Genomic DNA, 13,000 nt, shown 5'->3' on the forward strand with positions numbered 1-13,000 from the left:
AGATTCGTTATTATGAGATACTAAGTCATAATTGAGATTCATGATGAGATAGTGTCTCAATTATGACTTCCTATCTCATAATTATGATTTTCAATCTTGCAGCGAGATGCTGTCTCACTCACAATAATGGCTTGGTATCATATAACTGATTTAAGTTCTCATAATAATGACTGAGTGAGTTATAATTGAGACTTTCTCATAAGTAATTGAGAATAATAATAATAATCTCATAATTATGACTTGGTATAGGAGGATTTCTGTCTTATGAGAGATTCGTTATTATGAGAGCAAGTTGTTATTATGAGATACTAACTTATAATTGAGATTCATTATATCAGAACAAGTCATAATTGAGACTATCTCATAATTATGATTTTCAATCTCGCAGTGAGATGCTATCTCACTCACAGTAATGACTTGGTATCGTATAACTCTGATTTAAGTTCTCATAATATGTCATTATGAGATTATTATTATCTCATATGGGAGGATTTCAGTCTTATGAGAGATTCATCATTATGAGAAGTCATCATAATGAGTGATTTGTTGTTAGGGGATAGCAAGTCGTTATTATGAGATACTAACTCATTGAGATTCATTATAACGAGAGAGCAAGTCATAATTGAGACTCATTATGATAGCAAGTCATAAATGAGTGTTGGTATTATGAGATACTAAGTCATCACGAGAGTCATTATTATGATAGCAAGTCATAATTGTCATTATAATGAGAGGATTTCAGTGTTATGAGATAGCAAAGCATAATTATAAGATACTAAGTCATTATTATGAGATAGCAAGTCGTAATTGAGATACTAAGTCCTAATCGAGTCATTATGAGAGAGGATTTTAGTATTCTGAGATACTAAGTCATAATGAGAGATTCATTGATATAATACTAAAATCCTATTGAATATTATGAGATACTAAGTCGTGATTGAGATTCAGTATGAGATAGCAAGACATAATTAAGATAAGAGAGCCTTTTATTATCCCACAAGGGGAAATTTACATGCAGCAAAATATATAAAGAGAAAAAGATAAGGCAGTGAAGGAGTAGTGCAAAAGTACCAAGTATACAAAAAAGGATATGCATAAAAGAAATAAACTACAAATTTAGAGATAAAAAATTATACAAATTTTGCATAAATTAAAGGGGAACAGAGGGCAATATATAGAGTAAATATAACAATAAAACACACATTAACGAACCTTATTCAAGACTTACAAAAGTTTTTTTGTTCTAAGGTTGGAAAGTTAGTGTTTTGAAAGTAGCTCGAGCAAACTATTTCCGCAGTTTGAACAGCCCGCCATGATATTAATTTTATCCAATCAGAATGCACGTTCATTTTCTCTGCGTAACACTCATGACGTATGTATGTGCCCAGTTGTGTTGGCTCATTGAGGTTGGGAATAGCACGTGTGAAATACCTGCTTCTGCCTCTTGCGACGATTTCGCAAGTCCACGGGTGGCGCCTATCTCATTGCAGCAAATAAATTCTGCTGGACTCGTGAGCAACTCCACGTTACATTTTCCGCACGAGCGCCACGCCGTGTCACCTGCACGCAGACGCTCTGCCCCACGCTCGCCACGCCCATGGTCAGCATCAGTCTCATCCTCGCCGTCATCCGAGCTTTCTTCTCTTATTTCATCACCGGAGTCGAGAGTACCTCTCCTAGCTATTTTAAGTTTGTTTCTTAAGACAAGGATTTTTTAAGATGTTACCTTGTTGACAGTTTCGGCGAGAATCTTCCGCCTTCTTCAAAACAGTCACCAGATGTGTCCTGGGGGAGCGACCTGACAGCAGGAGGCGTGAGCTACCTGTCAAATTGGGCGGGATGTTCACGCCTCCGTAGCGTAACATCAGCTGATAAGGCACGTCACCACTCGACATCTGGTGACTGTTTTGAAGAAGGCGGAGGATTCTCGCCGAAACTGTCAACAAGGTAACATCTTAAAAAATCCTTGTCTTAAGAAACAAACTTAAAATAGCTTTAATAGTTAGACATAATGAACTTCCACTACATAGTACCTCTCCTAGGTTCAAACTGGTACCCTTCTAAGCCATAGCCTGCTTGCAGTGTGTCTTGCGGGATCTCTTCGTACGATTCGACAGAGCTGTCGCTTTCACTTGATGCGCCCGACGCCATGATTACCGTATTTTCTGGACTATAGAGCGCACCTGTATATAAGCCGCATCCGCTCTATTTTTAAAAAAAAATAAAAAAAAAGATATACAAGCCGCACCGGGCTATAAGCCGCAGATATCTATGTTGAAAAATTAGATATTTACTGCATGTACAGAACGATTTTGTACTGTAAATGTACATGTATGTACCTGAACAGATTCTTTCCGAACAGTGCCTTTTAACACGGCAGCAACTTTGCTGATTAAAACGGAACACAACCAAGAGAAAATAACCGGTATTTATTTACCTTCATTTCTCCTGTGTTTGAAACCACAAGTCACTTTAATCATCTTCGCTGGATTTGAAAATAATTACCAGTTAGTAATTTGTCGTGCGTGTTCTATCTGCTAAAGATCTGCTAATTCTTCTTTGCATTGATTTTTCGTCTATCTTATTTTTGATTCTACTTCCGGTTAGAGCGCCCCTAGCGGTGGAAGAAAAATCCACAGAATAGCCGCACCTTTGTATAATCCGCATGGTTCAAAACCTAGGAAAAAAGTAGTGGCTTATAGTCCAGAAAATACGGTACACGCTTATCTCCTCTATTTCGGAGAGTTCCGCTAGTGCAGTGGGTAGCGCTGACGTCACGGTCTTTTAAAAATGGCGACTCTTGTGCGGTTTAGCGTATAAAGTATTATATTTACAATTACCAAGATATTTAGTTGTTTTCTAGTATATAAATTTGATAGAATACTTAAGAATACGTTACTTTGTCACGTCAGCAACTGTATATATTATATTTGCTACCCCTTTAACAGGTTTGCAGATATACAGTTAGCATAAGTGTATTACAAAGGTGGAATTGCACGTGTAAGTATTGCACAGGTATTATTATTGCCAGCCTTACCCAGGTAGTATTGCACAAGTAAGTCGGTATATTGCACAAGAGCCATTTTAACCATGTGTAGCTAGCAGTTCGCTGTAAAGTACTGATGCTGATAGTCAGTGCACACAGTACATGTTCAGAGGGGTTTCTGTGGCTGTAGAAGTGATCTGGACAGTATTGTTCATTATTGCGAGAAGTGTCTGGTGCTGTGCTGTCTCATAATTTTGACTTTCAATCTCGCAGCGAGATGCTGTCTCTCTCTCAGTAATGATTTGGTATCGTACAATTCTGACTTAAGTTCTCGTAATAATGACTTGGCAAGTTATAATTGAGATACTAAGTCGTAATTATGAGAAACTTTCTCATTTATGTCATTGCGAGGATTTCAATATTATGAGAGAATAATCTCATAATTATGACTTGGTATGAGCGAGGATTTCAGCATTCTGAGATACAAAGTCATAATTATGAAAGATTCGTTATGAGATCGCAAGTCATAATTGTCACTATTATGAGAGGATTTCAGTATTATGAGATAGTAAGAGATCCTAATGAGAGATTCATTATTATGAGATGTTAGTATTAGGAGAGAGCAAGTCATTAATGAGTGTCAGTAATTATGAGATACTAAGTCATCATTGCGAGAGCCATTATTATGATAGCAAGTCGTAATTGTCATTATAATGAGAGGATTTCAGTATTATGAGATACTAAATCAATTATGAGATACTAAGTCATCATTACGATAGCAAATCATAATTGTCGTTATAATGAGAGGATTTCAGTAATATGAGATACTAAGTCCTAATTATGAGATAGCAAAGCATAATTATGAGATACTAAGTCATCATTACGAGAGTCATTATTATGATAGCAAGTCATAATTGTCATTATAATGAGAGGATTTCAGTATTATGAGATAGTAAGAGATCCTAATGAGAGATTCATTATTATGAGATGTTAGTATTAGGAGAGAGCAAGTCATTAATGAGTGTCAGTATTATGAGATACTAAGTCATCATTGCGAGAGCCATTATTATGATAGCAAGTCGTAATTATTATAATGAGGGGATTTCAGTATTATGAGAGAGCAAGGCATAATTATGAGATACTAAATCAATTATGAGATACTAAGTCATTACAATAGCAAATCATAATTGTCATTATAATGAGAGAATTTCAGTAATATGAGATACTAAGTCCTAATTATGAGATAGCAAAGCATAATTATGAGATACTAAGTCATCATTACGAGAGTCATTATTGATAGCAAGTCATAATTGTCATTATAATGAGAGGGTTTCAGTATGATGAGATACTAGGTCATAATTGAGACACTAAGTCATCATAATGAGAGATTCATTATTATGAGATAGGATGTTAGTATTATGAGACAGCAAGTCATAATTGACATACTGAGTCATTATGAGAGAGGATTTCAGTATTATGAGATACTAAGTCATCATAATATAACATTCATTCAGATTTTAGCATTATGAAATAGCAAGTCATAATTGAGATACTAAGTCATAATTGAGATTCATTATAATGAGATAGCAAGTCATAATTGAGATACTATCTCATAATTTTGACTTTCAATCTCACAGTGAGATGCTGTCTCTTAATAATGACTTAATATCTCAATTATGACTTGCTCTCTTTTATAATAATAAAATCCTATCTCATAATAATCAAATGTACCATGCACTGAGAGGCTCCGGTTGAAATTATGGATTCTCTGAGGTGACTGGTAACGGACTATTTTGTGAGTGGCGCGGCCTCGGAGAAAATAGTACGATGCCAGTCACCGAAGAGAATCCATAAATTCAACCGGAGCCTCTCCGTGCATGGTATATTTGATTTATATCCAGGGCTTTGAACCGGTTCAAGGAACGAAAACCGGGAACTTTTTCTATTTCACATGGAACAGAAACGAAACCAGAAACTTTATTATTTTTTATGTTCCGGAACAGAAACGCTTATTAAAAATAATGGTAACCGGTTAATACCGGTTTTTATTTCGTTCCTCAAAGTTTCCGTAGCCTACAAATAAAAAAGCCATTCTCCTCCTGTGCAAGTTTCTATGACCTGCTGGGGTTCACTTCCTGTGTGACGTTCGCTGACTGAATGGAGAGAGCGGGAAGGTGGACTGCTATCACTTCTCCATGTGATAATAAGTGCATTACTGAGTGTCTGAGCAAAGAAGAGCCTGAACGTTGCAACCTCCCTATTGGCTGTTTGTAAAAATGTATCAGTTGTTGCCCTTCCCACGGGAATCATCGCGGGCTCGAGAGACGAGACCTGACGAGTTAGTTCGTTGGTAGCAGAACAAAATGTCTGGACACAAATCGGGTTTTCAGAAAAGGAAAGAAAATAAACGGAGGGTTGAAATAAAAAAAAGGAGGCAGAAAATGCAAAACGAGTTTTAAGGTAGGACAAATGGTTACGTTTCTGAGGCAGCCCGCCGTGGCTGCCTGCAGGCTTATTTATTATAGCCCATTTAGTTAAAATAGTTGATATAAAATGTTTATAGTTATAGTTATGTGATGGTTGTCCTGATTTAGACTGGTGTTTTTTTTTGCGGGGGGTTGCGCGATGTTGCACCCGGGTCCAGATTAGGGCAGAACCGGCCCTGGCTACATTTCAGGTGTAGTTTGTTTTATGTATGTATGTACTTGCATAGATGTGTACTTGGTCTTCCAATATGGTGCCTAACAAAATCTCGCGGCGCGGTGACGTCATGCGGTAGCCCTCTATAGGGCCTGACTAGCCTTTGGTAACACACTAAACGAATTCTCTTTCATTTTTGGCACTTTTTCTGTTTGTGTAGATGGGAAGACATACTGAGAATCCAAATCGCCAACATTTGAAATAATAATTGTTTTGAATTATTTCTTGTCTTATTTAATGAAGGTTGTAATAGAATTAGCCTACATTTGGCTTAAGCTGGATGAGACAGAGACATAATTTTATAGCCATTTGTTAAACAGCTGACAGGGAACGTAATTAACCGTTCCGGGAACGAAATATTTTTGTTCTAACTGGTTCGGGAACGTCTATTTAATGGTGGAACCCAAAACTGGAAACGTTAAAATTCCGTTTCTGTTCGGAACGAACCAATAGGAAAAAAATTCTGGTTCAAAGCCCTGTTTATATCCCTCGTCAAAAAATTCCAAACTGAAAGTGTTCACTACAAAGAATTAGAAATAAATCTGGAAAAAAAAATCACTAGGCATGATCATGATGCGTAGATCTACACACACAGAAATGCTCACGGAGCCACAGCTGTGACTCGAGTCGGCTGTACAGCTTGAAACTGTGACGTCAGTTCATGGTATATCCAGGATATACCATGACTGACTCACACTATAACCTTTATTTTTTTTTTTTGACAGTATGAGATACATTGCTTAATAAATGGTGGAAGTATTTTATGTCACGTGAGCCATCCTTGGCCAATCTCTGCACGGAAATTTTTTGAGGAGGGATATATTAACGAATATCTCATAATTATGACTTGCTATCTCGTAATACTGGAATCCTATCTTGTCGTAACGACTCATAAATAGGAGTTTCTCATAATATTGACTTAGTATCTCATACCGTGAGTTGGCCTAGTGGTTAGCGTGTCCGCCTCTTGATCAGGAGATTGCGAGTTATATTCACGGTCGGGTCATACCAAAGACCATCATAAAAACGGTACCTACTGCCGTCTGGCAAGGCACGCTGCAATACAGATGCAAGTGGGGAGTCATACTCTTGCGGTTCCCAGAGGTCTAGCCCCCCCCACTGTAACCCTAGCTATGTAATGGGTGAGAGGCCGAGGGCTATGAAATGGAGATCGGCGCCGCCCTATGCGCCACATGGCGTGGGAAGGGACTTTGATTGATTTGATCTCATAGTTATGACTCAAGTTCTCAATGACTTCCTTAGATATTTAGTCGTAATTTTGAGACATTGTTCTTATCATGAAATGGTGAGTATTAGGACAAGTCATCATCATCATGAGATGATAACACTGGGGAACAATTTGAAAAAAAAAATTTCTGTCGAGTTAGATTTTTATGCTGATTAAAACTAAAATTGGCATGCTGATTCCAAAATTGCAGTCAGTTTTTTTTCTATCACGTCAAGTTTTTTCTCCACAGCTTACCCTCCAGATAAGCAAAATTCCACTGTAGTAAGACTATTTGAAGGTTATGGAAGAACGTTATCAGGGTAGATGGGATGTACATATGATGGCTGACTATTGTTGGAGCATCAAACGTGATAGTCCTCAAGTTGAACACTCCAGAAAGAGCTATAAACGTAAATTTTTACCTTAAAGGAACAGTCCACCGTACTTCCATAATGAAATACGCTCTTGTCTGAATTGAGACGAGCTGCTCCGTACCTCTCCGAGCTTTGCGCGACCTCCCAGTCAGTCAGACGCAGTCAGACGCGCTGTCACTCCTGTTAGCAATGTAGCTAGGCTCAGCATGGCCAATGGTATTTTTTGGGGCTGTAGTTAGATGCGACCAAACTCTTCCGCGTTTTTCCTGTTTACATAGGTTTATATGACCAGTGATATGAAACAAGTTCAGTTACACAAATTGAAACGTAGCGATTTTCTATGCTATGGAAAGTGCGCACTATAATGACAGGCGTACTAACACCTTCTGCGCGCTTTGGCAGCGCATTGATATCTGAGCTCCATATCAATGCGCTGCCGAAGCGCGCAGAAGGTGTTAGTACGCCTGTCATTATAGTGCGCACTTTCCATAGCATAGAAAATCGCTACGTTTCAATTTGTGTAACTGAACTTGTTTCATATCACTGGTCATATAAACCTATGTAAACAGGAAAAACGCGGAAGAGTTTGGTCGCATCTAACTACAGCCCCAAAAAATACCGTTGGCCATGCTGAGCCTAGCTACATTGCTAACAGGAGTGACAGCGCGTCTGACTGCGTCTGACTGACTGGGAGGTCGCGCAAAGCTCGGAGAGGTACGGAGCAGCTCGTCTCAATTCAGATAAGAGCGTATTTCATTATGGAAATACGGTGGACTGTTCCTTTAACTACTTGCACAGGCGGCACCGTGGTGTAGTGGTTAGCACGGTCGCCTCACAGCAAGAAGGTTCCAGGTTCAAGGCCAGCGAGGGCCTTTCTGTGTGGAGTTTGCATGTTCTCCCCGTGTCTGCGTGGGTGTGCTCCGGTTTCCCCCACAGTCCAAAGACATGCAGTTAGGTTGATGTGGAGCAGCCTTGGGCTGAGGTGCCCTTGAGCAAGGTACCGAACCCCTGACTGCTCCCCAGGTGCTCTGGTGTGGCTGCCACTGCTCTGGGTGTGTGTGCGTGTGTTCACTGCTTCAGATGGGTGCTTGAAGTGTGCATGTGATGAATAAAGGTTTCTTCTTCTTGCACACCCAAAAATTAGTTAAAAACAGCTGTCAGACCTAACTCAACAAAAATTGTGTTCCCCAGTGTGATGATGATGATGATGATGATAAAACTAACACTACGTTCAGACTGCAACCTGAAACGACCCATATCCGATTTGTTGTGAAATCCGATTTTTTTGTTAGGCCGTTCACATTACCAATTATATGAGACTTGTATGCGATCTCCAATATGAACGGAAAACAACCCAAAAGTGTCCCGCATGCGCAAATTGACACGTAATAAGCACATCTGTGTAATACGTAAACAAAAAAAAAAGCGCACTCTTCAAGTTTGCAAGTAAAGCATGGAGATGAGGTGAGACCCGGCGATGTGGTTTTTGTGGCGGTGGCGGAACTCACACAATAACCTGATTAATGTGGGCAGCAGACTAATGAGACCGAAGGTGTCAAATTACTGGAAATTTCCAGAGCAATCTTATAATCTTGTAATACAGGATGATTTAACATCCAGGTCCCTACCAAATCCACCATTAGCTTGATCAATTCTATAAAAGTCTATTTAAATTCTGAAAACTGTACAAATGTTGTTGTTTTCCACCAAAGAGGCGGGATTAGCCAACGCAGAATAGTGACGTTTGTCTCTTGATGACGTGTAGGTCGCATGAATGTGACCTGTCCGGTCAGACTGCAGTCGCATGTGAAAATAACGGATATGCATCGGAATTAGGACCACATATCCAAGCGGCCTGGGTCGTGTGTGGAAAAAAATCGGATCTGTGTCGTTCAGATTGTCAGTAACAAATCGGATACAGGTCGCATATGGGTCGTTTCAGGGTGCAGTCTGAACGTAGTCTAATTATGAGATGTGTTCTCTTTAGTATGACATACTATATAGCTATTTTTTTTTTTTTGATTGGCAGAAACCAGTTTCCATATGAGGTCAAGATAAAAAAAAAATTTTTTTTTTTTTTCCTAGGAGGATTTAGAATAAAATCGTGCATGAGTACGCATCGAGTCGAAATCATTCTGGGTGTCAAACGCATGGTCGGTTCTAGTTCGGACTACTAAATAAATCTAGAATCCATGTCCCGAATAAAAATCATAATGGAGGGGGCGTCATGGCTCAGGTGGCTAAGGCGCCATACCATAAATCCGGGGACCTGGGTTCGATTCCGACCTGAGGTCATTTCCCGATCCCTCCCCGTCTCTCTCTCCCACTCATTTCCTGTCCTGTCTCTACACTGTCCTATCCAATAAAGGTGAAAAAGCCCAAAAAAAATCTTTAAAAAAAAAAAAATCATAATGGAATTGACAGATTAGAAAAAGCTACTGATAAAAAGTACAAACGGGAGATAATTCCGAATTAGCAAGCTAGAAATTTGACGTCGCCAATGGAACCAGGTCACTGGTTCGTTCATCACTCATTAAAGTGTTGCACCCAAGGACGTGTGTAGGTTTATTAGGAACCCGCCTATTAGCCCACTGTCCATTTAGAAAACGCACGCACACGGGATCATCCTTGTGGCCTACTAAAGCTTGCACATGTTCAGCAGGTGGACCAGTTGGCATGAGAAGGTGTCAGGTGTAGGACTTGATATATTTCACTCTTAATACTGTCTTCCCTGTCGTTTTTTTTTTTTTTTTAAATTGTGCAACACTTCTTGCATTTTGTTAAATCCCTTCAATCTCTGCTAGGCACGGGCGAGAGCGGCAAGAGCACCTTCATCAAGCAGATGAGAATCATTCATGGTTCAGGCTACTCAGAGGAGGACAAGAAAGGATTCACCAAGTTGGTCTACCAGAACATCTTCACGTCTGTTCAGGCCATGATCCGAGCCATGGACACGCTCCAGATTCCCTACAAATATGAACACAGCAAGGTAAAGTCGTGTGTCTTCTCCTGGCCTTGAGTTAAGACGTGGGTGTGGATGTGGGCGCTGGAAACGTAATGCAATTGACTCTGAGGTCTTTGGGAAGCCGGGGCTTTCATGTTGTTTTTCCCAGCATGATCATGATCTCATTACACAGTGCACATTACGCATCGAGTCGAAATCATTCTGGGTGTCAAACGCACAGTCGGTTCTAGTTCGGACTACTAAATAAATCTAGAATCCATGTTCTGAATAAAAATCACGATGGAATTGACCGATTAGAAAAAGCTACTGATAAAAAGTGCAAACGGGAGATAATTCCGAATTAGCAAGCTAGAAATTTGACGTCACCAATGGAACCAGGTCACTTTACTTTCCAAAAGAACTAATTTATGAGTGAATACTTATTCTGTTGCCTTTTTTTTTTTTAATTAATTCAAGATAATTGAAGAGATTTAAGAGGAACTGACATGCTATTGATCTCCGAAACCGATTTCTTTGGTCCGTCCCACTTGCCCCTCGATTAAGTAACCTAAAACGAGTCTTACGCCCCTGATCTAATTGTTCATAAGTTTGCTAATTTGATCTCATCAGTGGTCGAATTTCTCCAGAGACGTATCTTTGTTGTGAATTAGGGCAAGTCATGAGACAAATAAGATGAGAGACAGCGACTTTGGTTAATCACACAGTACAGCCCTAATGAGATTATCCCTCCAGGCCGTAAAATTAATTATACGAATTCAAAGCCCTACAGAAATGTCCTGCTGCTCTTTTTTTTTCTATTTCAAGCTAGTCCTAAAGGAAAGCCTATTTTATTTTTTTTTTTCCCAATAACATGTTACGGAACATTTCAAACTCATCTGCAGCAGCACAATAATAGGTCATGTTAACTTTGGGGAGGGTTAAATCACAACCTAATTAAGTACAGTATTTGTATAATATTCTCCATCTCTCTGTCTTTCTGTCTGTTTTTATAGGGCAGTGCAAATGTTATTCGGGAAGTGGACGTAGAGAAGGTTACAGTGTTTACAAATCCATATGTAGATGCCATTAAGAGTTTATGGAACGATCCGGGAATCCAGGAGTGCTACGATCGGAGGAGAGAATACCAGCTCTCAGATTCGACCAAATAGTGAGTACGGATTTAAAACGCTCATTGATGCTGCTTTGATTCCTTCGATCCCGCCTCATTCAGCCTGCGTCGTCATCAAGTCCGCCATCTTTAAAGACGTACCAGTTTTTAAAATGAAGTCTGAGGAATCGAAGAGATGGGAGGCCTTTAGAGCGAGGACACAAAAGTGTTTTTCCTATGAGGAATTCACTTTAAAGTGATGATTCAGTGAGCAAGAACATCTCTGTTTTTCCTTCTCTCTCTCTCAATTCCTGCTCTTCTGGTTTCCCTTTCTTGCATCCTTTCTCCGTGAGGAAAGAAAGGAAAGGAGGACGAGTCTCAATCAAAGAAAAAACAGGCATGGGATTTTTCCGATCTTTGGCGGAATTCCGATTTTTAGATATCTGTATGGGTCATTCATGGGATCAGTGTAAATTTGATGCTTAAAAAAAAAAAAAGTCACGGAGGGTTGGTGAGTGAGTGGGTTGGCTGGTTGGTTGGTTCGGGTCCGTGATTAGGTTGTCGGCATTAGTGTTCAGTCCTTGCGATGTATGCTTTGAGACTGGTTGCGATTTTTAGCGGTTCCCGGCCCACAGAGAGCGTTTCAAGTGTTGACATTGCCGATTGGTCGGTTGGGATATTTTTGACGAATCGGAGTTCAACTGCGCAGCATGCACCAAAATGCAGACGGTCATCGATGCTCACGATATCGCTGCGATTAAAGAATCGCATCCTTCCGTAAAAATAAATTTAGGCGGTCGTGGTTAGAAGAAGAAATAGTGATAAACTTAACGCATGACCAGAGCGAGAAAATTGTACGCATCAAGCTCGGAGAGTTTATCAAGAAGATAAATCAGCCAGGCAAAGCTATTTGTGACCTTTGCTCTGATACCATCAACTATGGAGCACGAGGTAGGCAAAACATATAAATATTGGAATAATAAATTATTTTCTATGTGCAGATGTACTACCTCGGTCGTAAGGGAGCGAGCATTAAAATAGTGTGGGGGGGATTTTTTAAAAAATAAATCTGTGTAAAAAAAAAAAAGGTAAAATAAATAATTTTGACCACAAATAAATACAATTTTTATAAAAATATTTAAAATACTACTCCATGTTAAAGTGCGTATTCTGGACCAATTTCGTGTTTCTTTTATATGAAAGAATGTCCCTTTACACACTCATCCAGAAGGGTAATTTTGCACAAGGCCGTCTGTCTACAGCAGAAAAAAATAAAATAACAAAACGCTTCTGGAAAAATCCCAAGGGAGTCTGGAGCCAGATTCGTGACGTCACCTGCGGAAGCGCCAGCAGGCTGCGCGAGCTTTGCACGGTTTCAGTGCACAGCCTGTGTAGACCAAGCGCTCCCATTTCTCTCTCATTGTCCGGTCTTTTGGAAAACGATGAGTACTAACCCCATCAAGACTGGTGTTGCTACACCCTCCTACGGTACATCTGTTAACCATTTTAATTATTACACGATAATGTTGAAGAAATTTGCAGAAAACCACCAGGTCGTTTTCTCAAACAAACCAGCGCTGGCGTAGGATTCAGAAAGGGGCGTTCCGCGCATGACGTCACGAAAATCAATGTTTGCCGGGAAATCCAAATGCCAAATTTT

At 39.7% G+C, this 13,000-nt stretch overlaps 1 protein-coding gene across 1 annotated transcript in view; it reads left to right on the plus strand.

The window, feature by feature from the left end:
- The window catches only part of LOC132875714 (guanine nucleotide-binding protein G(q) subunit alpha), a 33,361-nt gene that overhangs the window by 3,486 nt on the left and 16,875 nt on the right, over nt 1–13,000 (plus strand). Inside the window, exons 2-3 of the mRNA XM_060912694.1 lie at nt 10,093–10,277; nt 11,246–11,400. Of these exons, the coding sequence (XP_060768677.1) occupies nt 10,093–10,277; nt 11,246–11,400 (340 nt within the window). The remainder of the gene's footprint in view (nt 1–10,092; nt 10,278–11,245; nt 11,401–13,000) is intronic.

Source organism: Neoarius graeffei, chromosome 28 (genome assembly GCF_027579695.1).
Source record: "Neoarius graeffei isolate fNeoGra1 chromosome 28, fNeoGra1.pri, whole genome shotgun sequence".
NCBI lineage: Eukaryota > Metazoa > Chordata > Actinopteri > Siluriformes > Ariidae > Neoarius > Neoarius graeffei.